At 70.4% G+C, this 25,654-nt stretch overlaps 1 protein-coding gene across 3 annotated transcripts; it reads left to right on the top strand.

Annotated features, from left to right (window-relative positions):
* Positions 1–421: 421 nt before the first annotated feature.
* Positions 422–19,773, top strand: COL20A1 (collagen type XX alpha 1 chain). 3 transcript variants are annotated; one of them, XM_072735380.1, is made up of 37 exons: positions 422–522; positions 833–923; positions 2,423–2,533; positions 3,068–3,211; positions 3,304–3,468; positions 4,509–4,667; positions 4,900–5,019; positions 5,362–5,526; positions 6,177–6,335; positions 6,549–6,718; positions 6,955–7,084; positions 7,728–7,873; positions 7,961–8,084; positions 8,174–8,313; positions 8,725–8,854; positions 9,184–9,320; positions 9,404–9,536; positions 9,828–9,970; positions 10,160–10,289; positions 11,311–11,346; positions 11,730–11,868; positions 12,893–13,035; positions 13,133–13,242; positions 13,639–13,797; positions 13,876–13,953; positions 14,459–14,545; positions 14,919–14,972; positions 15,994–16,089; positions 16,159–16,212; positions 16,348–16,401; positions 16,677–16,730; positions 17,328–17,399; positions 17,777–17,812; positions 17,895–17,961; positions 18,149–18,268; positions 18,971–19,048; positions 19,628–19,773. In XM_072735380.1, the coding sequence occupies exons 2-37, from the start codon at positions 842–844 to the stop codon at positions 19,753–19,755; spliced, it is 4,053 nt and encodes a 1,350-aa protein (XP_072591481.1). In that variant the 5' UTR covers positions 422–522; positions 833–841; the 3' UTR covers positions 19,756–19,773. The 3 variants fall into 3 exon arrangements, with proteins under 3 accessions (XP_072591481.1, XP_072591480.1, XP_072591482.1); XM_072735379.1 differs by having other exon boundaries at positions 11,308–11,346; XM_072735381.1 differs by having other exon boundaries at positions 11,308–11,346; positions 19,623–19,773.
* The last annotated feature ends 5,881 nt before the right edge of the window (positions 19,774–25,654 follow it).

Below are 25,654 nucleotides of genomic sequence, written 5' to 3'. Positions count from 1 at the left end.
CGGTGACTGGCCTGGGGTCCTGGGGGGCTGGGTGGGCGAGGAGGGCCACCAGGGGCCTGCCCAGGCCTGTGACGTGAGGGGGCCTTGCCTTCTGGCCAAGGCCCGGGGCCAGGAGGGCAGGTGGTGCCCAGAGGACCCTGGTTCAAGGCCGTGACCCCTGTGCCCCGGGAAGGGGTCCCACCGAGCAGGGGGCCTGGAGGGGACTCCCAGGCACTGCCGTCCAGCCCCACACGCCCCACAGACACCCATGGGCTCAGCACTTCTGCGACCTCCCTGGGTGTGACATCGTGTGCAGCCCGGAGATGGAAGGGTGACCCAGCCCCGCCCCCACGGACCTCCTCTCCCCCTGCTGGAGGCTGGTTCTGGGCCAGTCCCCACCCAGGACACCCTCCTGGGCTGGCAGGGGCCAGCTGTGCTCAGACTGGGGTCCCGGTCCCGGCTCTGACGCCCTCGGGCCGCAGCCAGGCCCGCCCGTACCCAGGCCCCGTGGCCCTGGCAGCGGCTATCCCAGTCTGTCCAGTGGTGAGTGCGTGCCCGGGTCGCAGTCGGCCTGGTGCTGGCCTGTGAGCGTCCTGAGGGCGCGCTGCGGGGCCACAGGCTGTGACAGGGCCAGACGCCGGGGGTGGGCGGCGGAGGAGCAGCGAGCCCTCGCCCCAGGGAGCACCTGCCCGGGCCCTGCAGGACGCCGGCCCTCCGTGGACGGGGCGTGGAGCAGCTGTGGGGTGTCCCCGGTCACTGTGGGGCGCCCGGTGTGGGTGGAGAAGCTCGGGAGTGGCTGGACGGACAGACTGCTGGACACTAGGAAGTCGCCCGACGGCCTGTCCTCCCGCAGGCAGTGACCATGACTGCTCCCGCCGGCCCCCGGCTCGGGCTCCGCCTCTGCCTGTGGCTGGGTGCTGCCCTGGGACTCGGCCAGGGACCAGGTAAGGCGGGGTGGGGTGGGGGGACGCCCCGGGAGCGGCCGTCCCAAGGGGAAACCGCTCCGGGGGACCCACGCCCGAGGCCACCCGTGCCCTCTGCCCGTCAGCCCAGCCGGGGGGCACTGCTGCGAGCCCTCTGCGTGTTCCGGGCAGCAGAAGCCGGAGCCGGGAGGGAGGCCCTGTCCCCGGGGCGCAGCATCCCCCCCGCCCCGCTTCCTCCGGGCCACCATGCAGCCCGCGCGTCCTCGCTCTCACCACTCCCTCCCGGGTGTTCACGGGGCTTCCCTTCGGAGGGACCCTGGAGTAACGCCCCAAAAGGGACGCAGCCGCCCACGGTGCGCCCTGGCCCAGCTCCCCGAGGACTGTAGCTCCCACGGATTGGGAAGGCCGGTGCGCGGCTGCGGGCACCCCCTTCGCCCCGCGTCAGCCCCCAGCCACTCCCCTCCTGCCCCGCCGGGGCCTCGCCCGCCGACTCCCGGTCTGTTGACCCCAAGTGCGGCCGCCCGGCCTGCTCACCCCTCGGGTCTGGGTCTGCGTGCACCCTGGCGACGGCCAGCAGGGCATGTCCCCGGGTCCCCGTGACATGACAGGGTCACCAGGGGGGGCCGCGTCACTGGTGAGCCCAGGGGCCGTCTGAGCCCGGGACTCAGCACACGGGTGCCCTTGCCCACAGGGTCCCTGCAGCCTCTGGGTAGCCCCCGGGCCCCCCGGTCCCTAGGAGGGCAGGGCGGGTGGGGGCCGCATGTCCGGGCTGCCTTCCCTGGGGACCGTCCTGGCGAGGGGGCGCTCCCGGGGGCCTTCCCACCGGCGGGCCCCCGCGTCCGTCCTGGGCCCCAGCAAGACCCCGAAGGCAGCGGGGAGTGTCGCCCCCACGTCAGAGGCACAGCAGACACAGAGGGCTCTTCATGGGCGGGAGGGGGGGGCCCCGCTCACAAACGGCTTTTCATAGCTGCCCCATCGACATTCCTGCCGCTCGGCCTGGTGCTCCCGGGGAGCAGTGGGTGCATCCGGGGGCCCGGCCAGCTGCTCCCACTCTGAACCACTGCTCATTGTGTCCGTCCTGGGCGCCCCAGCCCGCCCTCCTCCGCACGCCCCGGCTCTCGGTGGGGAGGCCAGAAGAAGCCCATCTCTGTCCCTCTTTTCCAAAAATAGCCACCCCTGCCATGGAGCTCCCAGACACTTCCCCGGGAGGCCAGGCTGGGTCCCCGGGCTCTGTCCTCCACGGCCCCTCCTCCTCTCGGGACGGCCACGGCACCCAGCAGGGCCCTCGAGTGGCTCCAGGCCGAGGTCGCCAACGGGGCTGTTCCTACAGATCCTGGATGCAAGCCTGGGTCCCGTGGGCGGGGGGTACCCCTAGCAGGGCCAGGTGGGCCTCCCTGGGTGGGAGCAGCCTCCTCACGAGCCAGCAGGTGGCGCTGGCCCCCGGGACCCCCCCCCCACCCCCCCACCCCCCCCGCAGCTGTCCCGGGCTCAGGGCTGAGCGCCCCGTCCTGTCTCCCCAGCGAGCGGCCGCCTGAGGCTGGCTGTGCTGCCCGAGGACCGGCTACAGATGAAGTGGAGGGAGTCGGAGGGGAGCAGCCTTGGCTACCTGGTCCAGGTGAAGCCCATGGCAGGTGAGGGGCCAGTCCCTCCGCTGCTGTGTGGCCTGGCGGCCAGCGTGCTGCTCTGTGCCCCCCTCCTGCCCCCCAGCACCTACGTGTGCCTGCGGGGAGCCACCCTGGGGCCGGGGCAGCAGGACAACGAGGAAGTTGCTTAGGCTCATGGAGTCTGGAGCCAGGGCTGGTCCGGGCTTGCCGGCACCACGGGTCCCCTCCCTGTGCTCAGGGCTCCCCGCATGCCCCCACCTTCACGTCTTCACGGTGTCCGCGACGACGCCGTGTGGGGCTCCTGCAGGGCCTGTGGATTCTCAGGGGGGTAAATCCCTCCGGGGAGGTTTCCTAAAGGACAGACTAATTTTGTCACTGAGGTGCGTTGTTTTTCAATTTATTACGCGCCCAGGTCCCTCCCACCAGGTCCCCGGAGAGTCGCAAAGACCTGTCCCTGGTTTCTCTCCCGGCCGAAGGGCAGGAGCGGGGTGGGGGGGCCTGGCACACACGCACGCACACCTGCCCCCCGGCGGCCTCCGTCTCTCCCCGCCCCCACCACAGGGGACGCGGAACAGGAGGTGATGCTGACCACCAAGACCCCCAAGGCCACGGTGGGGGGCCTGAGCCCCTCCAAGGGCTACACCGTGCAGATCTTCGAGCTCACCGGCTCAGGGAACGCCCTGTTGGCGCAGAGGGAGTTTGTGAGTAAGTCCGCGGTCCTGCACCTGGCTGTGCTCTGGGGGAGCTGGGCCCCCACGCAGCCCCCGGGCCTGCTCCCACCCTGCCTCTCTCCGCAGTCGAAGATTTGAAGAGTCACTCTGGGAGCAGGAGCGACCGGAAGCCCCTGGGGGCCGCCCCGGAGCCCACGCCCCCCGACGTGGGGCGCCCAGACCCTGAGCCCCTGGGCACCTCGTCCCCAAGCCAAGACCCGCCCACCCTTGCTGGTTCAGACTGGGACGAGGGTAAGTCCGGCGGGCGGAGTGACCCCCGCGTCTCAAGGTTTCGCAGGTTCACTGTCCTGAGTCCCTCAGCCTCAGGGCGCAGGTCACCCGCCCCTTGCCTCCCAGCCCGCGGGTGGCAGCTGAGAGGTGACGCGCCGGTGACCTCCCAGGATGGCCTGGCGGGGAGCAGCGCCCACCCAGGGGCTCCGAGGGCAGGGCCCTTCTCAGGCACCGCGGGCCCGAGAGGCAGGGCCTTGCCACGGACTCCGCGGGAGCGAGGGAGACGTTGGGTAGAGCCCCCGGGGCACCAGCCTCCGCGGCCTCTGGGCGGGGGGCGGGGGGGGGGGGCGGCGACCCAGGCCCGGCAGACGGGTGGCGTTTGTCGGCCCCGGGCGCTGCCGGCCGGGCCCCCTCCCCAGACCCTCCCCAGACCCTGGGGGGCCCACCGCTGTCTCCTCAGATGGACGCGTCCCCTCACACCCTCCCATCCCCGTGGCCTGGGGTCTCCAGGACGGCCCCCCCAACAACACAGGGCTCTGAGGGCGAGGCTGTGCCGGGGAGACGGGGCCGCGCCCTGCCCAGCAGTCTTCATGGGGGCCTGTCCCGGGCCTGGGGCTCGGCCTGGAGGCGCTGCCTGTATAGACTCTCAGGGAGCCCCAGACCCCAGCGGTGGCTTTGTCTCCGAAGAGCTCCTGGGCCGTCAGGACAAGCCACCGTCCCAGCCAGCGAGGCCTCAGCCCAGAGCCACCAGCCATGCTGTCCCCACCCCGGTCGGCACCGCCTTGGCCCAGGCCACCGGAGGGCAGAGGCCCTGAGCTCCTGGGTCTCAGTAACCCGCCCTGGGGCGCTCAGGGGGCTGACACGACGCATCGAGGGTCGCGTGGCGTTCTCTGAGTCCAGGAGGGCCCCCCGGACCTGAGCACCCGCCGCCATGAGCCCCGCGGCCCCTCAGCCTCCACCAACCCCGGGGAAGGGGATCCGGGGGCTTTGGGAGGGGGGTCACGCGGTGACCGGTGACGTGGGCCTGGCCCAGCTGCTCACCGCCCTCCCTGCCCGCCCAGCCGGCCCCCAGTTCCGCTGCACACCCCCCAGCCCCGTGGACATGATCTTCCTGGTGGACGGGTCCTGGAGCATCGGCCACAGTCACTTCCAGCAGGTCAAAGATTTCCTGGCCAGCGTCATCGAGCCCTTTGAAATCGGGCCAAGTAAAGTCCAAGTCGGTGGGTACCTGCGCCCTGCCCTGCGGCCCTGCCCCCGGTGTCCCCACGAGCCCTCCCAGTGCCCCGGGGGGCCCACTCAGGACGGGGCTCCTGGGGAGCCCGGGCGGGGGCGGTCCCCACGGGCTGCTGGGACAGCCGGCCCGGGGCCGTTCTGCTGACCTCCCCGGTGCAGGGCTGCGTCCTCCCGGGTGTCCGGGGAGCGCGGCTCAGCTCCCAGCCCCGCCCCTCCCAGGGTTGACTCAGTACAGCGGAGACCCCCAGACCGAGTGGGACCTCAACGCCCTCCGCACCAAGGAGGACGTGCTGGCAGCTGTCCGCCGTCTGCGCTACAAAGGGGGAAACACGTTCACCGGTGCGCCCGGGCCCCGCGACCCCTCAGAGGGACACACCCCTGGGCGCTGTTGGAGCCGGTCCCGCGGGCGGTGTAAACACCTCCCCCAAGAGCAAAGCCCCCCTGTTGTCAGGCCCCAGCTGGGACTGGGCAGCCTCGGGGGGCAGAGCTTGGGGGCGCCCGTGGGCGGGGCAGAGGCCCTGCGGGAAGCGCCCGGGCACCCCCTGGGTCTCAGGCTGCCTTTGAGGGAGGGGAGCAGCCCCCAGCCGGCAGGGTCAGGATGCGGTGGGCCAGGCGCTGGGGTTGGTGGCGGGGGCGGGAGGGGACCCGAGCCACATGCCCCCGGTTCTGGCTGTGCCCAAGGCCTGGCGCTGACGCACGTGCTCGAGCACAACCTGCGGCCCACAGCGGGGCCCCGGCCTGAGGCCACCAAGGTGCTGATCCTGGTGACGGACGGCAAATCCCAGGACGATGCCCGTGCCGCTGGCCGCATCCTCAAGGACCTGGGTGTTGCCATCTTTGCTGTGGGTGAGCAGCCCCCAGCCCTCCCCTGGGGTCCCCCTGGCTGCAGGGGCAGTTTGCACCCTGGGCTGGAGGTCCTGTGGCATCTGTGCCACAGTGAGGACCGGTCTCTGCTCCAGGAGCTGAGGGCCAACGGGCACTCGGGGGGCGGGGAGGGGGACACATAGTGTGGGGCTCCCAGCAACACGCCGAGTTGGGGGCCACATGTGGACGTCCCCACAGCGCCCGGTGCCCCAGTGATCTCCTGCTCACGTCACTGGTCAGTTCCTATCTCTGTCCCTTGGGAAGAGATCTGCACATTTGGGAGGCTCCTGGGGGCAGGGGACTTCCTTGATGACCCTGGTCCCCTGCTCAGGCCCCGGATTCCTGGGTCGGCCTCCAAGGAAAGCACACTGGCCTCCCTCCGGGCCCCAAGCCCCGTGGAGACCCAGCAGGCACGGCACGGCCTGCGAGGGGTCTGCCGGGGTCCAGCCCCACCTGTGCCAGCACCAAGCTGCCGTCTCTCGGGGGCCTGTGGGATCGCGGGCACGACGCTTGGGAGGCCCCCTCAGACCACCGGGTGACTCGGGCAGGGGCCCCGGTCTTGGTTGTGAGACGCGACGACAGCACTGGGTGGGCGGGGTCGGCTGCGTCCTCACCGCCGTGCCCGGGAGCAGGTGTAAAGAACGCGGACGAGGCTGAGCTGCAGCTCCTGGCGTCCCAGCCACTGGACATCACCGTCCACAACGTGCAGGACTTCCCGCAGCTCAGCACCTTGGCCGGCCTGCTCGGCCGCCTCATCTGCCAGAAGGTCCAGGGCGGGAGCAGGGACCCGGGTGAGCAGTCACCCTCGCTGGCCGCGGCCCCGCCTGGCCGCTCTGGGCAAAGGGATGGGGCCCCTGTACGGTGCGCCCCGCACCCGCTCCCGCCTCGGTTCTCGCGGCCGAGGGGCCTGCGGCCTGGGGAACCTGCGGGGGCCGCCGGGAGAGCGGGTGCAGCGCGGACGCAGGCTGCCCTCGGGCCTTTGACCGTCCTCTCCCCCCACCCAGCCCGGCCGGCGGCAGCCACCCCCGCCCTGGACACCCTCTTCACTCCCAGCAGCCTGCTGTTGACCCAGGTGACCTCCTCCAGCGCCCACCTGTCCTGGACTCCAGCCGCCCAGCTGCCCCTCAAGTATCTGATCGTGTGGCGGCCCTCGAGGGGTGGCCCGCCCCGGGAGGTGAGGGGTGGCTCTCTGCCTGCCCCCAGCTAAGTCGGGGCGAGCCGGGTGAGGGCGGCCCTGCCAAAGCCGCGGCAGCCCCCCGGCGGGAGCCCCGATGGCCAAGTGGAGGAGATGGGGCACGTGTGGGTGCTGGCGCCCGCGGTGGCACCGTGGGGAGTGAGCCCCGACCTCAGCGCCCCCAGGGCCGCAGCCCCGGTGCCCACCCTGCGGCTCCACTGTGGCCCCCGTGGCAGGTGGTGGTGGACGGGCCCACCTCGTCCGCGGAGCTGCACGACCTGGCCGCCGGCACGGAGTACTTGGTGTCTGTGATCCCCGTCGGCGAGGCCGGGGTCGGCGAGGGCCTGCGGGGCCTGGTGACCACAGGTGGGTGGGGTGGGGCCGGGCCACGAGGCCGATGCGGAGGCAGGCCGTCCCAGCCCGTTGCTGCGTGGCCAAGACCCAGTCGCGGGGCCCCTCTGACCCTCAGGATCCTCTTCTGAGTCGCTCACTCCTTATATGCACCCCCCCCGCCCCCCGGCCTGCCCGTTACCTCCCGCGAGCGCCTCACAGCGGCCTGTAGAACCGTCGCCCCTGGAGGGAAGGCCTGCGCCCCGCGGCCCGCCCGTCCCCCAGGCCCTGGCAATCCCCGGTCGGCGTCTGTGTCCGTGGACTTGCCGTTTTGGTGGACGGCACCACTGACTGGCTTCTTCGTGGGGTTTCTAGCCCTGGGGGCCTGGCACCCTCACCCTCAGGACAGGGGCTTTAAGCAGAAACCCCACAGGTGGCCGTGTTTCCCCGGGAATGTGAGCTGGAGACTCGGCCCCACGTGAAGTCGGGGGGGCAGAGTCAGAATTGTCTGTGGGGTGTCCCCACGCTCCCAGGGGCTCCTCTGCCGACGTCTGCCCCCCGAGACCCCCCCAGGGCCTGCACTCCCCGGGGCCCTTTGTCGTCCAAGTGAGGGTCCCGCTGGCTCGTGGGGGTGCTCCGTGCCGCATGCCGCCTTCCTAAAGTGTCCGCCCTCCCCCAGCGCCTCTGCCCCCGCCCCAGGCGCTGACCGTGGCTGCGGTGACACCCAGAACCATCCGCCTCACCTGGCGGCCCTCGGCCGGGGCCACACAGTACCTGGTGCGATGCCTGCCAGCCTCCCCTGCGGGCCAGGAGGAGGGCAGAGAGGTCCGCGGCCAGCTGACGGGGAGGCGAGGAGGGAGAGCGGGGGCGGCGGGGCGCGGGCAGCGGCCAGCAGGTGCCACCTCCCTGCAGGTGCGGGTGGGGCAGCCCGAGGTGCTGCTGGACGGCCTGGAGCCTGGCAGGGACTACGATGTCCGGGTGCAGAGCTTGCAGGGCACAGAGGCCAGCGAGGCCCGGGGCGTCCGCGCCAGGACCTGTGAGTGCCCCCCGGGCTGCCCCCAGGCCCCCACCCCCCAGCTGGGAGAGGGCGCTGGCTGGTCCCTGAGGCCACCATGTGTTCCGCAGCCACCCTGGCGCCCCCCAGACACCTGGGCTTCTCGGATGTGAGTCACGACTCCGCACGTGTGTTCTGGGACGGCCTCCCGAGGCCCGTCCGCCTGTTCAGGGTCAGCTTTGTCTCCAGCGACGGCAGCCACTCGGGGCAGGTGAGCGCAGCCCTGCCTGGGGGCCACTGGGGGGCCCGGCACCCCACGGGGACAGCCCAGGCCCCACACCCCACATTCACAGCTGGTGGGTGTCTGGCCTGGCATGGGGCACAGAGGGCAGCCCTGACCATCCCGGTCCTTGGGGGCTGGTCTGCAGGGCTGGGGGACACACAGGCGTGAAGCAAGGCATCAGCAACCCGCAAATGACATCGTGAAGGGGCGCGGGGCAGGGGGTGCTGTGAGGGCGTCCAGGCCCCAGGAGGCCCCCTAGCGCATGTCCACGGTCCCCACTCCGGGGGTGCTCATGGGTGGTCGGGTTGGCAGGTCCCAGGTGTGTGTCCCTCCTGCCCGGGGCCGACCCCTCCGTGGCCTGGGGACGGGGCTCCACGCCTCACCCTGGCTGCCTGGCAGGTGGAGGTTCCCGGGAATGCCACCTCGGCCTCTCTGGGCCCTCTGTCCTCCTCCACCACGTATGCTGTCCGCGTCACCTGCCTCTACCCCGGGGGCGGCTCCTCCACGTTGACTGGCCACCTGACCACACGTGAGTGGGCTGAGGTTGGGGGGTCCCTGGGACGGCTGCGTCCCTCCCCTGATGGACAGTTCAAATGACCAGGTTACCGCGTGGGCACCTGCTGTGTGCGCTGCTGAGTCAGGCGGGCACAGGTGGGGTGCGGGGCGTCGGGGCCTCAAGGACACGACTCGGCTCCGCCTGCTGAGCTGCTGGCCCTGGGGGGGGCCAACGTGGGCGTGGGTGCTGTGTGGGCCTGGGTCCCCTGCCCACGCCCCGGCAGCCCTCAGGCGTGGCCCCGCAGCTGTGAAGCCTTCGCTGGTGGGCTGCCCTGAGCCCTGTGTCCCTGCTCTGTCGCCCAGGGAAGGTCCCCAGCCCCAGCCAGCTCGTGGTGACAGGGCTCCCCGGGGACGAGGCTCGGCTGCAGTGGGCGGCGGCTTCCGGAGTGCTCGTCTATCAGATCAAGTGGACACCCCTGGGAGACGGGAAGGCCCACGAGGTGCGGGGTGGGGAGGGGAGGGCGCCCTCCAGCCCTGTGAGCCGGCCTGTCTGCGGGGCGCACACCTGTCCCTCCCTGCACAGGTCTCCGTCCCCGGGAGCCGGGCCATGGCGGTCCTGCCTGGCCTGCGAAGCCACCTGGAGTACGACATCACCATCCTGGCCTACTACAGGGACGGGGCCCGCAGCGACCCGGTGTCCCTGCGCTACAGCCCCCGTAGGTGACCCCTGCCCCGCCCTCAGCTGCTGAGCAGCAATGACAGCCCGGGGGGACCCAGACCCTCCCAGGACTGCTGGCGGGCAGCTCCCCGAGCGCCCGGCCCTCTGGCCTGACCCTGGGGCCCGCAGGCCACCCCTGAGCCCGCTAGGTAGGGGTCCCGGGCTGGCCGAGGTTTCATGTCACCTGGTATCGCACCTGGCACACGGAGCAGAGCTGGGGCCAGGAAGCGGCAGGACCTGGGGGAGGGCACGCGGCTGCCCCCTGAGCCCTGGGCGCTGCCTCCCCCAGCGCGCCGCAGCCCGCCGTCTGACCTGACCCTGGCTTCCGAGTCGCCCAACAGCCTGCGAGTCAGCTGGACGCCCCCGAGCGGCCCCGTCCTCCACTACCGGCTCACCTATGCGCTGGCCTCGGGCTCGGGACCCGAGAAGTCGGTGGGTGTGGAGCGGGGAGGCCGTGGCCCCTCGTGCCCCCGGGTCCCGGGTGCAGGGGGCAGACAGCCCCCCTGATGAGGGTGGCGGCTCCTCTGTGGCAGGACACAGACCGTGAGAGCTCAGATGCCCAGATGAGCAAAGATGCTCCAGCGGGAGGGGGACCTAGGTGACCGTGTACCCCCACCCCAGATCTCTGTCCCAGGACCCAGGAGCCACGTGACACTGCCTGACCTACTGGCAGCCACCAAATACAGGGTCCTGGTCTCGGCCGTCTACGGAGCAGGGGAGAGTCTGACAGTGTCTGCCACGGGCCGGACCGGTGAGCAGACCCCAAGACCACCAGGACCCAGCCAGGCCCCCGACCCGCACCCCCAGCCCGGCCCCCAGAAGCCTCTAGAACCTGCACTACGTGTCATGCTCCGCACACAGCCCAGCCCTGCAGAGCTAGCAGAGGGCCGATTGGGGTTTTCCCTGAAACCTTCCCCCGTGCGGGGCCACCACTACCCAGGGGTTAAGACCACATCAGTCCAATAAAAAGTGTGTAGGCTGAGGCGGGGGGGGGCTCCTGGCTGGAACCTCGCGGGCAGATGCCCACCGCTGGGAATGGGCCCCGGACTGCACATCTGCCTCGGGAGGCGCAGGTCAGACGTGCAGCCCGGCGAGTCCCGGGCAAGCCGAACACAGATCACTGACGGGACGGGCAAGGGGCCCGGGAGGCTACTTAGGGAGGCCCAGGCTGGCGTCTCTGCGCCCACTGAGTCCACGCACATGGCACCCGTGGGCCCTGGAGGACTGCCCACAGCCGGGACCCACCGGGAGGACCTTGCTGCTTGTGCATGGCCGCTGTCTGCTGGGCTCCTGGGCAATCACAGACGCTCAGAGCAGGGCACCCTCCGAGGCCACTCAGCCGGCCACCCCAGGGTCCCTGTGTGCCTCCGTGGGGCACCTCGTTCTGGCTTGAATGCCTCTGGGGATGGTGAGCCCTTACTGGCCGGTGGACAAGCTCTGAGCGCCCCCATGTCCCCAGCGGTGGAGTAAACCTGCACTTGGCCCAGGCTGGCATGTCACGCCCCTGCCACCTGGGGCGTGCTGCTGGCCCGTGCCCCCTTGGGGTGCAGCACCCCGTGGAGCAGCCCTGGCTGGGCACTGTCTCCCAGGGAGCAGGACGCCATCCCTGTCCCTTCCTTGTCCCCTCCCTGGGGAGTGGGGACCACGGGCCTGAAGACCTGCAAGTGGCTCCAGCGCACCCGTGGGCTTCGGGGCCGGGCACCTGGGCACGGGGCCGCTCCAGGTGGAGGCCAGGCCCCTCGCACTCACCCTTCCCCGTTGCCCCCCAGCAGCCTGCCCTGCGCTCAGCCCTGACAGCTCCCTCCCAGGTAGGCCCTCCCGCCCCCGTGTGACAGCTGAGCCCCTCCCCCCCACCCCGCACCCCCTTCCCCTTCCCCACTGTAGTCAGAGGAGGTGTGGGTGGTCTGAGCCGGCTGAGCAGGGGCAGGTGGTGTGGCTGGTGCTGGGCCCCGGAGGCCCCCAGGTGTGGGGTCCACATGGAGCGTAGCAGGAGGCCCAGGCTCCCGAGCGCCTGCGGGCTCGAGTTTGTGCCCGTCTGCGGTCTGCGGTCTCCACGGTCACCTTCTTCCCGTGTCTGCGCGGCCGAGATGCCCTCCCGCGCCCCCCCCCCCCCCCCCCCCCCCCCCCCCCGTGCTTCCCGCTCTCTGGCTGCTCCTCGGGGACGGTGACGTCGTGCTGCCTGGCCTCCCAGGCTTCGACCTCATGAGGGCCTTCGGGCTGGTGGAGAAGGAGTACGCCTCCGTCCGCGGCGTCGCCATGGAGCCCTCGGCTTTCGGCCGCGCCAGGACCTTCACCATCCTCAGGGACGCCCAGCTGAGCCGCCGGGCCAGGTGAGACAGCGGGGACGGGCGGGGGTCCGACGGGGCGGCTGCGGGGGGCGGCCGCCTCCCCCGTGTCCCTCCCTGGGCACTGAGGCCGGCGGCCCACGGGGGGACGTGGCTGGCGCGGGGCCTCTTCCCGGGCGACTCCCCCGTGGAAGGCCCCGACCCCCGTGCCCTGAGAGCCCCTGCGTCTCTGCCGGCGGCCTGCGTGCGCAGCAAGCCTGGAGTACGAGGGCAGCCACTGCCCACCGGGACCCCCCAGGGCCTGCACTCCCCGGGGCCCTTCGTCGTCCAAGTGAGGGTCCCGCTGGCTCGCGGGGCCAGCGAGCAAGGCCCTGAGCAAGGCTGTGTGGCTCCCGACATCGCACGGCCCCGACCTGCTTGCGGAGCGGTCTTGAGTCAAGGCGGGAGCTGTGATAGGCACAGCATTGCCTTTTCTGTGTAAACACTGTATTGACTGACTGCAGACAGAGACACAAAGAGCGTGAGTGGGAGGGGCCCCCAGAGCAGGAGCCTGGGGCGGGGGGCCAGGAAGGTGCCCCAAGGAAGCGGCAACAAGTAGGGGCCCCTGGAGAGACAACAGGGAAGGGGAAGGGCCCCGGAGAAAAGGAGCCACCTGTGCCAAGGCCCTGGGGTCAGTTTGCTTGAAGAACCCCAGGAATGGGCCAGGCCGGGTCCTTGGGGTTCTTGGCTATCCTAAGAGCAAATGAAGGGCGAAGAGCGAGGCTTTGGCCTTTAGGAGCAATTCTACTGGGTGACCTAACCTTCCCTGCCCTTCGCAGCCCTCACACTCCCCAGTGGGCAGGGGCACAACCCGCCTGGCCCGTCTGAGCACTCCGACGAGCTCGGGTCAGAGGAAGCCGCTCGTGGGCTCCCGACCCCAGGACGCAGGCCCAGAGACCCTGGACCGTGGGGTCCTGCTGAACCCCGCCAGCTCTGCCCCTCACGCACCTGTGCTGCTCCTGGGGACGGGGGCGGGAGCGGCCAGCTTGGCCCCGGAGCCCGCGATGCAGATGCCCCCGTGCTCCGACAGTGCCCCCCACCTGGCTGCGCCCCCGCCCGAGCACACGGTGGTCTTCCTCTTGCGCGTGCTGCCCGAGACCCCCCGGGAGACCTTCGCGTTGTGGCAGATGACGGCCGACGACTTCCAGCCCGTCCTGGGCGTCCTGCTGGACGGTCAGTCGGGGGCGAGGGCGGTGGCGCAGCTCGCGGGTCCCGGGCGGTCTGTGTGCAGCCCCCCCGGGCCGCTGAGCTCGTCGCCCCTCCCCTGCAGCGGGCAGGAGGTCTCTGACCTACTTCCACCACGACCGCATGGCCACCTTGCAAGAGGTCACCTTTGACCTGCCCGAAGTGAAGAGGATATTCTTCGGAAGCTTCCACAAGGTCCTGGAAGGTTCCTGAAAGACGGCAGCGCACGTCCCCTAAGACCCTCCCCCGGCCCCCAGGCTCTGGAGCAGAGCCCCCCGGCCCCACAAGCCGTGCCTGCCTCCCACCGTGGGCCGCCGTCACCTGGGGCTCGCCCCCTCCCTGCCCCCTCTCATTTTCCCTGGAAGCCCCGTTGGGCTGCGGGAGCCCCTGTCCCTGATGCTGCTGCCCCCGCGGCCCCCACGGTCCCCTGTACTGGTCCCACGGCTCCCTGGAGGGGTCTGCAGCAGGTGTGATTTGGTCCGTGGGGTAAAGGGGAAAGTGAGGCCCGGGGAGGTGTCTCACAAGGCCTGGCCTTGCGGGCACAGACGGGGCCGCCTGGCGGGGGCTGCAGGGGAGCTCGTGTCTCGGCAGGTGCACGTGGCCGTGGGCCGCTCCAAGGTCGGGCTGTACGTGGACTGCAGGAAGGTGGCCGAGAGGCCCATCGGGGAGGCGGGCAGCCCGCCTGCCGCCGGCTTCATGATGCTGGGGAGGCTGGCCAAGGCGCGCGGGCCCCGGAGCAGCTCCGCCTCAGTGAGCGTGGGCCTTGTGCTGCGGGCTGGCAGGGGCGCCGCGGAAGCCCGGCCTTACCTGGGGCCGCTCCCCCTGCAGTTCCAGCTCCAGATGCTGCAGGTCGTGTGCAGTGACTCCTGGGCAGACGAAGACGTGTGCTGCGAGCTCCCTGCGTCGGTAGGTCGGCTGGTGCCGCCGAGGGTCGCGGAGCCTGGGGGTCCACAGGGTGCCCGTCGTCACGGTGCTGGGAGAGGCCAGGGCAGGCTTCCTGGAGGAGGTGGCCTCTGGGCCAGAGCCAGAGCCCCGGGGCAGCTGGATGCAAGTGTCCTGGAGGCCCTGGGGGCAAGGCGGGCCGCAGTGTCGGGGAGTCAGGGGTGGCCGCTGCCCGTCCTCTGGGCACAGCTGGGTGTACACAGCAGGCCAGCAAGGGGCTCGCCCACAAGGCTGGGGGGAGCCAGAGGCTCCGGTGGCCTCCGCACCCTGTACCCACGTGGGGCCTGGGCAGGTGAGGGACTCATGCGGCACTGGGAGAGGGCGTGGCCGGGCAGCCTGCAGGGTGGCACCAGCATGGGCCCCCCGTCCCCACCTCCCAGGCCTGGACCTGGGGCACTGGTACCCCGAGCTGTAGTCCACACGGGACCGGCAAGGGGCCCACTTACTGGGTGGGGTGTCCTTCCTGCAGAAGGACGGAGAGACCTGCCCGGCCTTTGCATCTGCCTGCACCTGCGCCTCACAGACCCCCGGGCCCCCGGGGCCCCAAGGACCTCCGGTGAGTCACCCGCCCTCCCCTGGGGTGACCAGGGGCTCCCGCAACATCCCGCCACCACGGCACCGAGCGGTTGACGTGGCCGCGCCCGTGGGACGTGCTCACGAGGCCCCCGGCCGCCCCTCCATCACCTGGCTGCCCTCCACTGGGCCGAGCCCTCTCTGCTGTGGGATCCAGCGTCCCCCTGGTTTCCCCGGGGGGGACCCAGGCCCAGCTGTCTGTGGCTGTGCTGTGTGGCCGGTGGGTGTCAGAGCCTGGACTCTGCTGTACCCAGAGGCTGTGGGAGGGAAGGGTGGGCCAGGTCCCCCTCCCGGCCCCGGGCTGCGATGCCGTGGGCCCGCGGGTGGACAGCACTGAGCCCCGCCTGCCCTTGCAGGGCCTCCCTGGAAGGAGCGGAGCCCCAGGAGAGCGGGGCTTCCCGGGGCCCAGGGTGAGTTGTGGGGAGCCCTGCGGGGACCCTACCTTCCTGAGAATACAGGAGTGAGCCCCACAGCTAGAAGCCGGGCGTCCTCCCCGGGACGGGCCCTCGCCCCCCAGCCCGGCAATCACAAGTCATCTTGTCCCTGCCCTTGGGACTCTGACAGGTGACATGTGCTGACGCCGTTTTAATTGGCGTTTCTCCTAAAGCAGCTCCAACACCCTTTGGAAGTTGCTGGGATTTTCTCGTGGGACGAATGTCCTCTGAGCCCTGTGCCCCGGGTCACCGTTCCTACTAACCCTCGGCGCGCGTCCTTCATGGCCGTTGCCGCCGTGTGCCGGGAGTCGGGGCGGCGTCTGTGTGGAGCTGCCCGGGGCGGCCGGGCCGGAGTGTGCCTGGCTCGTCCGTGGGCTCTGGTCTTATCGGGAGACTTAAAACCTCAAGTGCGGATGTTTAGTAGGATTCGGTGCTTCCGCGGCTGCTGGGACACGGCCAGATGGTTTTTCTCCTGGAGCCGCCGGGTGCGGATGGCCTTGGCGTCCCCCGGGCCTGCCCGGCCTCGCCTACACCGCGTGCGCCCCCGGGCGCCGAGGGCCGCGGCCTTCGTGTTCTCGCGCGTGGTCACGCACAACCGTGCAGTCTTCACGGAGGTCGGGACCTTGATGTGCTTAAGTCACCGCAACGATTCGAAGCATTGTCTTCCCCGCGGTCTCACAGTGGGGCTAGCGGGCGCCCCGTCCCGCTGCACGGGGGCGGAGTGCTCGGGCCTCCGAGCTCTGTGAGGGTCCAGGCGCCCCCGGGCCCCCGGCCGCCAAGGGGGAGGAGGCTCCCCGGCTCTGTGGCCCGGACCAGTGGCCTCGCTCAGTTCCTGGCTGTAGAGGGGGTGGCGCAGCCCAGGGTGGGTGGTGACGGTGACGACATCTCTGTACGAGCCCGGGTCTGGGTCCGGGGTCAGCTGGAGGGTCAGGAGGGCCACTGAGGCCAGGAGGGGGGCCCGGGGCCTCCTCAGCCCCTCCCCGACCTGCGTTTGCAGGGAGAGCCTGGGCCACCCGGACAGATGGGACCGGAGGGTCCTGGAGGTCAGCAGGGCTCGCCAGGGACCCAGGGCCGGACTGTGCAGGGACCTGTGGTAGGTGCTGCCCCTCCCCCACCCCCTTCCTCCCCGACGGACCAGCCGCTGAGGCTCTCTCCTCTCCAGGGCCCGCCGGGGGTCAAAGGAGAGAAGGGGGACCATGGGCTCCCGGGCCTGCAGGTAGTGGCACCAGACCCCGCTCAGGGCACGTGGGTGGGGTGGGCCTGGGCCGGGGACCTGGGTCTCGGGGACAGGGCCTCCTCCTCTGGTTCAGACCAGGGCCCCAGCCTGGCCAGAGTGTCCGTTCCCTTCCAGGGCCACCCCGGTCACCAGGGCGCCCCCGGGAAGGTCGGCCTCCAGGGACCAAAGGTGGGAGAGCTCCGACAGAGCCGTGGGGGCGGCGGCCTGGGGAGCAGGGGGGTGGCGTGTGCTCGCTGCCCGGGCAGGAGGCGGGCGCCGCGCTGGGCTGGCCTTGCTGGCTCTCAGGGGGAGGCTCGCGGGTGCCACGGCTTCAAGGGGCGGGTGGCCGGGTGTCCAGGTTCTCTGGTGCGGTCACTCGTGGGGGTCACCGGCGCTGCCGCGGGAGGGGCGTGTGGGGGTGCCCAGCACTCCCCGCCCCAGCCTGCCCCTTCCTCTGCTCTCAGGGAATGAGAGGCCTGGAGGGGAGCGCTGGCCTGCCTGGACCCCCCGGCCCGAGGGTAGGCTCCTCCCCCAGCCTCCTCGGGGTGAACAGAGCAGTCTGCAAGGCCACAGCCAGAGTGCAGGCACCCCTGGAGGTGACCCCGGGAGCCCTGGGGAGCCCAGCGAGGCTCTTTCTGGCCTCCACGGGGCAGGGCGGGTGGCCCCAGGCCCCCTGCACTAGATCCATACGGCAGGAAGGTGCCCGGGCTCCCGGTAGGCCCGGGCCGGGTGCATGGGTGAGGCTGGCTTCAGGACATGAGCTGGGCCCCTCCTCGTTCTCCCCAGCCAGTGGGTCCACACTACCCTGAGTGGGGAGGTCCAGGGCGGCCTCGGGTGGGGCCGCCCCGGGGCGAGAGGACAGCTGTGACACTGGGCACAGCCGGAACAAAGCCAGGGGTGTGGTAGTGAAGAATCCTCGGAGGGCCAGGACGGGCGGGGCTGTGCCCTGGGCAGGGGGCCTGGCCGAGCTCCGAGGCGGGTGATGAGCGGCCTGCAGGGGCTGGTCCTGGTCCAGGGCCGCGGGGACCCCAGACCACAGGGAGCCAGGGCCGGAGGGAGGAGGGGCCACGTCCTCCGGGGCCTGCAGCCGAACCCCCACCTCTGCACCTCTGCAGGGCTTCCAGGGCGTGGTGGGAGCCAGGGGCACCGCAGGGGAGAGAGGCCCCCCGGGGGCCGTGGGACCCACGGTAAGTCCCCTGCCCACTCTCAGCAGCCCCCCAGCAAAGACAGGAGTGGGGAGGAGGCGGGGAGCAGATGTGAGCAAACGCCTCCTTCCGGTCACTCAGGCCGCTTTGTAAAGCAAGGCCTGCGAGGAGCCTGGGTTTGGGGCTTCCCTGGGGCCGCCCCTGCACAGGTCGGGGCACAGACGGGGGCCGCGGGCTAGGTGGGGGCTCCTCTCGCAGGCCTGGTGGACTCTGGCCTGTGCCCCGGGCTTGGGTGGGCTGTGCCGCCTGGCCCTCCTGCCGCCCGCGGGGAGCAGGCCCCCCACCCGGAGGGGAGCCCGGCCGCCTGCCCTGACCACGCTGACCACGCCGACCGGCTTTCTCCTTCTCCTCCACTGCAGGGGCTGCCGGGACCCAAAGGGGAGCGAGGAGAGAAGGTGAGGCGGCCCCTGTCCAGGGTCTGGGCACTTCCTGGGGAGCAAGGGGGCAGCTGGCCACGTGGCCCGTCCTCCCTTGCAGGGTGAGCCACAGTCCCTGGCCACCATCTCCCAGCTGCTGAGCCGGGCCTGCGAGTCTGCCATCCAGAGTGAGTGGTGCAGCCCCCTCGGGAGGACCCCACAACCTCCCGTGACCCCCACCACACAGCCCCTGCACTCACCAGCAGGCTCCTGGGTGGCCGTTCTCCTAGGCCGTGCACCGCAGGGTCCGGGAGAGCAAGCGGGGAGCCCTCCGCCCCTGCCCCACCCCGCTGATGCCCGCACCCCACCCCCCAGCTCACGTGCTGAAGCTCCACTCCTTCCTCCACGAGAGCGCCAGGCCCCCCCGGCCCATCTTGGAGGCACCCAAGCTCCCTGGACAAGGAGGACAGGACAGCCCCCGCCCCGAGGACAGAGGTACCGGCCCCCTGGGGGAGGGTCTAGGGCCCCGCCGCTCGCCCCCGTACGGGGTGCTCGTCCTGTGCGCTGCTCCCCTCCCTTCCGGAGCCGGGGTGTGGACGCAGGGCCCCAGAGCCCCCACACAGGGCGCTCGGGGCAGGGCTGGACGCTGCCTGGCTCCCTGGCTTCTCAAGGAGGCCCCTTCCCCGCTCTCCCAGGAAGCCCCGGAGTAGGGCCCTTTCCTGCCCTGCTGTCCCCTCCTGCCTGTGTCCTCCGCGCCCTCCTTCCTCGCTCTGATGCGGCAGGAGGCTCGGTCCAGTGACCTTGTCGGGCGTCCCTCCATCTGACTGGGGCTGCGGCGCTGCTCACGGCCCAGGTGCTAGGATGGACGTAGGGCCCCTGGGGGGACACCACTCGTGGGCCCGGGTAGGGTTGAAGATAGAGGGGCAGGGGGCCGCTGGGGCGCTGCGGGCAAGGAGGGCCCCCCCCTCGGGCTAGCCATTGGGCTGGGGGACGGGACCCCCTGCCCTCCACGGCCCTTCGTAGTTCCCAGAGGCTGACAAGTGCTGGGTGAGAACCCCCACCGGGCCCCCCACCCGGCTCCCCACAGTCAGCCTGGGCCACTGAGCCGACCGCTGGTGTCTGTTGGGGCTCAGGCACCACCCCAGAACAGAGCCCCATCTGCACCCCCTGGCTCTAGCGCACCCCCTTTCTGTTCAGGCGAGCCCAGAACCCTCGGTCCCATGGGCAGCCCTAGGCCGAAAGGGAGCGAGCCTCCGAGACCCCTGGCAGGAACGGGTGAGCCCCCACCCAGGGGAGGGGAGACTAGGGGGGCTGCAGGGTGGGGGTGCAGCACAGATAAACACGCAGCTGCCGAGAAGCAGGGCCTCTGGCTGGCTGGGCACAGGGGGGTTCAGGGGCCTTGGGGGAGACTTGCAAGCCCGTGGGCAGATGTGGGGGAGCCAGGAGGGCCCATGTTGGTTGTTAGCGCATCAGGAGGGTAGACTGGGTGTGCACCACAGTGCGCCTGACCGGAGCGGGGGGCACGTGGGAGCACCTGACCCGGGGGGGCACGTGGGAGCACCTGACCCGGGGGGGGCACGTGGGAGCACCTGACCGGGGGGGCACGTGGGAGCACCTGACCCGGGGGGGGCATGTGGAGCATCTGACCCGGGGGGCACGCGGAACGCCTGACCCTGACCCGGGGGCGGGGGCCCGTGGGAGCAGCGCCCTGAGGAGCAGATTCATGCTGTGGGCTCCTGGCCCACCTGGACCCACGGAGACCCGGGAGCTCGGATCTGTGGCGCCGGGTGGGCTGGGGGCCAGCTGCCTGGCACCTCCCTCAGCCCTGCCCTCCCTTGTCTCCTGCCAGGACAGCCCCCGTGCTCCCCACAGTGAGCCTGCACCCCTCCCCAGACTCCAGCACCGAGACGTCCCGGGACGACCTGGAGCGAGAGGAGGGCGGTGGGGAGCCCCTCCTCTGTACGCTTTCCGCACTCAGATAAACCGCCACATGCTTGTCACCACGGGGCTGCTCACTGCAGGGAGGGGTGTCCCAGGGCCCAGAGTTCGGCCCTGCCAAGTGGAGTCCAAGGCTCCCCCCAGTCTCCCTTGAGCCCCCGTGTCCTGGTGGTGCGGCCCCAGGCCCGGCCCGGACACGGTTTCTCAGCTGCACTTTGACCCCCCGGGTGGGGGCGACGAGCACGGCGCCCAGCCCTCCCAAACACCTGCTGATGTCACCTCCTGGGCCCAGCCAGGCCTCGGGGGCTCCCCACCTCCCTAGCAGCCGTCACAACGTCCAGCTCACCTCCCAAGGACTTGGCCCCATGGGGACCCCGGCCTGCTGGCCCCGTGCCTCGTCTCTCCCACCCCCCCCACTCCCCACCCCGCAGCCTGGACATCACAGCTGCTGCCAGAAGCACCCAGGGCCACACCTCCCCCCCCACCTGCAGTGGGCCTATTACCACCACGTCTTTCCCTACACACACGGAAGAACTTGGGAGGGGCGTCCGTTAGCTGCGGAGGCCAACGTGGGCATCCGAGGTGACGGTGGAGCAGAGGCAGAAACGGGGGAGCGGGGACGGGAGTGGGGCACCGGGAGGCCTGGACCACAGCACGCCCAGAAACGGCAGGTGGCTCGGGGACAGAGAAGGCTGAGCCCACGGCCAGGGGCAGGGTCAGCTCCCGACGGGGGCTGCTTCGGGGGGGGGGCTGGACTCTGAGCGGGGACCCGATGGCACCTGGTGTGTGTTCTACGTGGCCCATGGGTCTGACCTCTGGGACCTCGCCCATCGTCCCCTGACACGGAGGTGGGGGTGGGCTGCTGGCTTGGCTGGGGAGGGAGGCAGGGGGCCGTGCCCTGGGGGGCGGGAGCGGCCTGAGACCCATCTGGGCGGGAGAGCAGCTTGTGGGTGCTCCCCGGGAGCCACGTGCAGAAGGGGTGGGAGTCTGGGGCTCATGGGGACAGAAGCGTGGGGGCCGCCATCTCACAGCGATGGGAGCCTCGGGCTGGCTGTGGGTGCCCCCGGGAAGGGCGCTGTCGGGGGGCCGGGGAGCGGAGCCGGGCGCCTCTTCCGGGAGCTGGCGTCCAGCAGAGAGCCCAGCCCGAGCAGGAACCGGGTCCCCGCCCTGCCCGCCCCGACGTGCCGCTGGACTGGAGACGCAGCATCCCTGCCGCCCGCCCTCCCGCCCTCCTGCACCCCCGTGGGCTGACTGCACGTGTCACGTGGGCCGCTGCAGCACCCCAAGCCCTGCGCACACGCACGCACACGTGTGCCCGAATGTACTGCCCCACACGTGTTCACAGGCGGCACCGCTGTCAGGTCCAGGAGACGAAGTGGCAGGGACACGTCCCCTTCCGCCCGCGGACCTGGACATCACACCTTCAAAGAGGGAAGGATGGGCGGTAATGACACGAAGCCAGAGCTACCAGCAAGGAGCCGGCGGGGCGGTGACGGCCACCCGGGAACCTGAGCGGCAAGTCAGCTGGAAGACGTCTCCCCGAGGTTCAGAAAAAGTTGAAAAAGGGAGAATGTGTCAGCATCTATGTGGCGAGAGGAAAGGGGCGGCGAGTGAATGAGGACTGGGAATGTTGAAATACGTGATTTTTAAAAACCGGAGGATTGGAGAAGATCGGAGACTTCACAAAGGCCAAATGGGTCAATTCCTAAAATCCACCCTTATAGGGCGCCCGGCTGGCGCAGTAGGTAGGTGGAGCCTGGGACCCGAACTTGGGCTGCGAGTTCAAGTCCCACGCTGGGCGAGGACGTGACTTAAAATTAAAATTTTAGGAGCGTCTCGGTGGCTCAGTCGGTGAAGCGTCTGACTCTTGGTTTCGGCGCAGATCCTGTCTCAGGGTCGGGCTCCACGCTCAGCAGGGCGTTTGCGTGAGGTTCTCTCCCTCTGACCCCCGCCCCCCAAATAAACCACCCTTGGATTCTCTAATGCAAAACACGACAAAGATCATGGAAATACTCCTTAGACGTCTTTCTGCAGAAGAATGAGTCAGCTCGATGTCCCGGGAGCATAATGACCCAGAGTGTTGAGGAAGCAAGACTCAGATTTCAGATCCCCTGGAATCATCACCGAAACGAGAAGCCTGCGAGGACATGCGCGAGTGCTCGGAGCCTCAGGGGAAACGAGACCCTCCTCGGCAGCCCGCTTGGGGGGCTTCTGCAAAAAGGGCCGAATAACCAGGAATCAGACCCCATACGTAGCAGACCCACAGGCACTGGAACACGTGATGGGATTCGCTACCAGGTGAACAGTGGAGCTCTCCACACGCACAGGTCACCACGGTTCTAGGTCCTTCCGCGTGGCTGGTGTGGGCGGCCAGGTCCCCGAAAGCAACCAAAGCGCTGGCTCCCCTGGCGATGGGCGGTGTGGGATCGACCTATTACTCTTAGGACATTTGGGAGCAGCCACCAGGAGGGAAAAACAGAACGGACAGCCCTCGGGATTAGCCGACAGGGCCAAGTTTTCTCTCACGGGTCGGGATAGAACGTGTGAACAGAAAACAGAAACGGCTTCAACCTGTCCCAGCGTCGCGGAAGTCACAATAAATGTGAGTGAGCTCGACTCATCAATCAAGACGTGAGCTCTCCAAAGTGCGTCGAGAGGCAAGAGCCAGCTTCTGCGTCTCGCGGGACGGAGCGGCCAGGACCGGACGGACGCCCGCCCCCAGGGCCAGGGGCTGGACGGGGCGGCCGCTGGCGTTCGGAGGCGCTGCGGGGACAACTGGGCCCGGAGTCAGCAGCACCGACCCCCGCTCCCCTCACACCACGCACGGAAACTAACTCCAAACACGCCGCAAACTGACACACGAAAGCTGACACAGAACTTTCTGGAAGGAAACACACAAGCACACGCCGCCTCGGGATGAGCAGATTTCTCAGGAGCCGTAGGCGGTAACCACAGCAGGAACAGTCATAAAATGCGCCTCATCGAAATTAAAAGCTTTTCTTCAAGACGCCATGAAGAGAGAAAAATACAGCCAGAGACGAGGACGGAGTATCCACAACCACGAAGAGGGCGCCCTGCACACCCACCGGCCAGCGAGCCGCGCCGCGCAGGGAGGGGCCCGCAGCCGCGACACTGGCCCAGGGGTGGGGGTCGGGGTGGCCGCGGGGGCGCTCGGGGGTTCTCAGCTCCTCACTGAGACCGAAGCACCAGGCTCCCGCGGCCCCAAAATTCCACCAGGCGTGCGGCCCAGACACGCGAACACGTCCCCGCAAAGACGCGTGTGTGAGTGTGCGAGGCAGCATGAGCCACCACAGCGCCGCACACGAGACCACCCGCGTGTCCACCAGCGGATGAACACATGGCGGCGTGTGCGGGGACTCGAGCCATCGCACACGCAGCGGCGGGGGACCGGCCCCAACACGCCGGGCCGAAGGGCCACCCGCAAAGGAGGATCGTCCACCAGGTTCTAGAACACGCGAGCTTCCAGAGTGACGGCGGCCGGGCCGCGGTCTCCCGGGGAGGGGCGGGGCTTCCTGGGGACGGAGATGCCCCGTCTGTCGGCTCGGGTGGTAGCCACGCGGCGTCCGCGGGTCCACGGACCTGAGCCAGGTTGGCCGTGACACGTGGAAACTCACCCCAGAGGAAGCCGAACGGCTCCGTCATCGTCAGAAGAGGTGGACCCAGAACACAGGCAGCGCCAGACTCGAAGGGGGACGTTTGCCGGGAGGACAGCCCCCCTCCGTATGACCAAGCAACGGGCGGAGAGGACGCGGCCACCCCGGAGCGACCCTGCAACACCGGCACCCGCTCAGGAGTCGGGAGGGAAAGTAGACCGAGACGGGTCTGCAGAGCCCACAGCAGACCCCTCCCCGACCCACCTGCCTGGCATTTCTGGAACCTTCCCCGCGGCAAGCCACACCCCCCTGTCCAGCACGCGCTGGGCCCCAAACAAGTGTCAAGAATGTAGAACCGAACTGTCTAGAGTGGGATTGCGGCAGGAGGCCGCACGGGACGCCGGGAAGCTGGCCCAGCTCAAGAACACGCAGCAGAGCCGGTGACGCACGGCCGGTAAGAGGCGGCCTCACGGCGGAGCTGCAGGAATGCAGGTGACCGTGGGGCGAGCCGCGTCCCCCAGGCCAGAAGCCGCGGGGGGCGGGGGCGGGCAGGCAACGGGACACAGCGACCGGCGAGCCACCGACCACAGCCCGCTCGGCGGGTGCACGCCCTTCCCTGCGCAGGGCCACCCGCCACCCGCGACCCGCGGAGCGACCAGCACGATGCAGACGCAGCAGCCTGTGCTCTCGGCAGGGCCACAGAGCCCGAGGGACCCACTGAGGGTGGCTGCGCGAAGGTCAACAGCGGGCAGGGCGGGGAGGGCGCCCGGTCGGCCCGTGAGGGAGAGCCGTCAAGCTGCGGCGTCGGGCGGTGCGCCCGGGACCCAGGCTGCGGCGACCTGCTGTCACCTGCTGAGCCACGCCACTGCCGTGCGGCGCCGCCCAAGCACAGGTCAGGAAACCCGGCCCCGAGTTCCCGTTTTTATTCAGAGGAAGGGAAAATTCTAGACTCGAAAGGACCAGAGCCCAGGCCGTAGGAGGGTCAGGTGAGCGCTGCAGAGGCGCACCCGGGGACACGAACCCGAGGGTTCCGGCGGGAGCAGCTTCCACCGCGGGGCCCACAAGGTCTCCCGGAGGCGCCGGCGCCCTGAGCTCCATGTGCCGAGGCCGGCGAGCCCTGCTGGCCCCGAGCCGTCCAGGGTGGGGACAAGCGGACCTGAAGACACTTGGGCCGGGAAAGCAGAGGCACATGGTCACCTGCACCCGTGACCGAGCAGCGCAACGGCTGTGCCCACGGCCGTGTCCGCCTCCGCCGTGCGGGCGACCAAGCGAAGCCGCGTGCAGCCTTGTGCGAGGGCGGCCCTAGCGCCCCAGCCAGGGCGGCCGGGGGCGGTGGGACCGGCTGCTTTGGGCAGCGCAGGGCACTCGGTCACGGGCTGCCCCTCGTCGCCTGGACCCGGCCCCGGCGCAGTGGGCAGGCGACAGTGGCTCGGGGAGGGGCGGGGCCCGGCCGCCGCCAAAGTGCCAGTGCCGCTCCTGGGGACCGCGACCCCGGGCCGTCCCTCTCCTGGCCCCTAAGGCCCCGGATGTCCTCGTGACACCCGATCCCCATATCCATCCACACGTGGTTAACGGGAAGGGAGAGGAGAACCCGCTCACGCCGCTGAGCCGCGACACTCGGAGCGGGGGACGCACACAGGGACGCACACGGGGGACGCCGCCCTGCAGCTTCTGGTACGAGTTCAGGGCAGACAGGACGGACGCTGGGTCACCGCAGGGCTGCGCCTTCCCGGCCACGGCGGCGTCAGTGTCCCTTGTGCCCCGGGCCCGGGGGCCTCCGTGTCGCACTGAGTGGGAGACTCACTGACGGGAGGGCTGGAGAGCAGGCGCTCGGCCACCTGGGAAGTCCGCCTCCATGCAGAGAAGAGCCCTGCAGGCACACACGCAGGATGGTGGCTGCGGCTCGCCGGGCGCGACGGGAACCTGCGTGTTCTCGAGGGGATTCTCGGACGTCGATTTTTGAGTCAAAAAATCAGAACCAAACAACAAAAACAAGGAGAGAGACGCCTGCAGCAGCGCCGTGCTCCCCTCCCGCCCAGGAAAGCACATGGGCGGCCGAGCGCCCGGGCCCCTCCCCGCAGCCCCCGCCCGCGTGGACGGAGGGAGGTGCTTCCGGGGGACCAGCCGCCCAGGGGGAGGGGCAGGTCACGGCCCCCTGGGGACCCACATGCCCTGGGGCTGGGAGGCAACCTCGCGGGATTAGGATCCTGGGCTCCCTGCCCCGCCCCTGGGCTCCAGGACCTTCCGGGCCCCAGCTGGGGTCCATGCTGCGCAGGTGCCCCGGGGGGGCGAGGGTGTGGCTGCCCCCAGCCGACCCGCACCCCAGTCC

Source organism: Vulpes vulpes, chromosome 14 (genome assembly GCF_048418805.1).
Source record: "Vulpes vulpes isolate BD-2025 chromosome 14, VulVul3, whole genome shotgun sequence".
Classification (NCBI taxonomy): domain Eukaryota; kingdom Metazoa; phylum Chordata; class Mammalia; order Carnivora; family Canidae; genus Vulpes; species Vulpes vulpes.
Note: the sequence above shows the minus strand (reverse complement) of the source record. Positions and strands in the feature narration are given on the sequence as shown.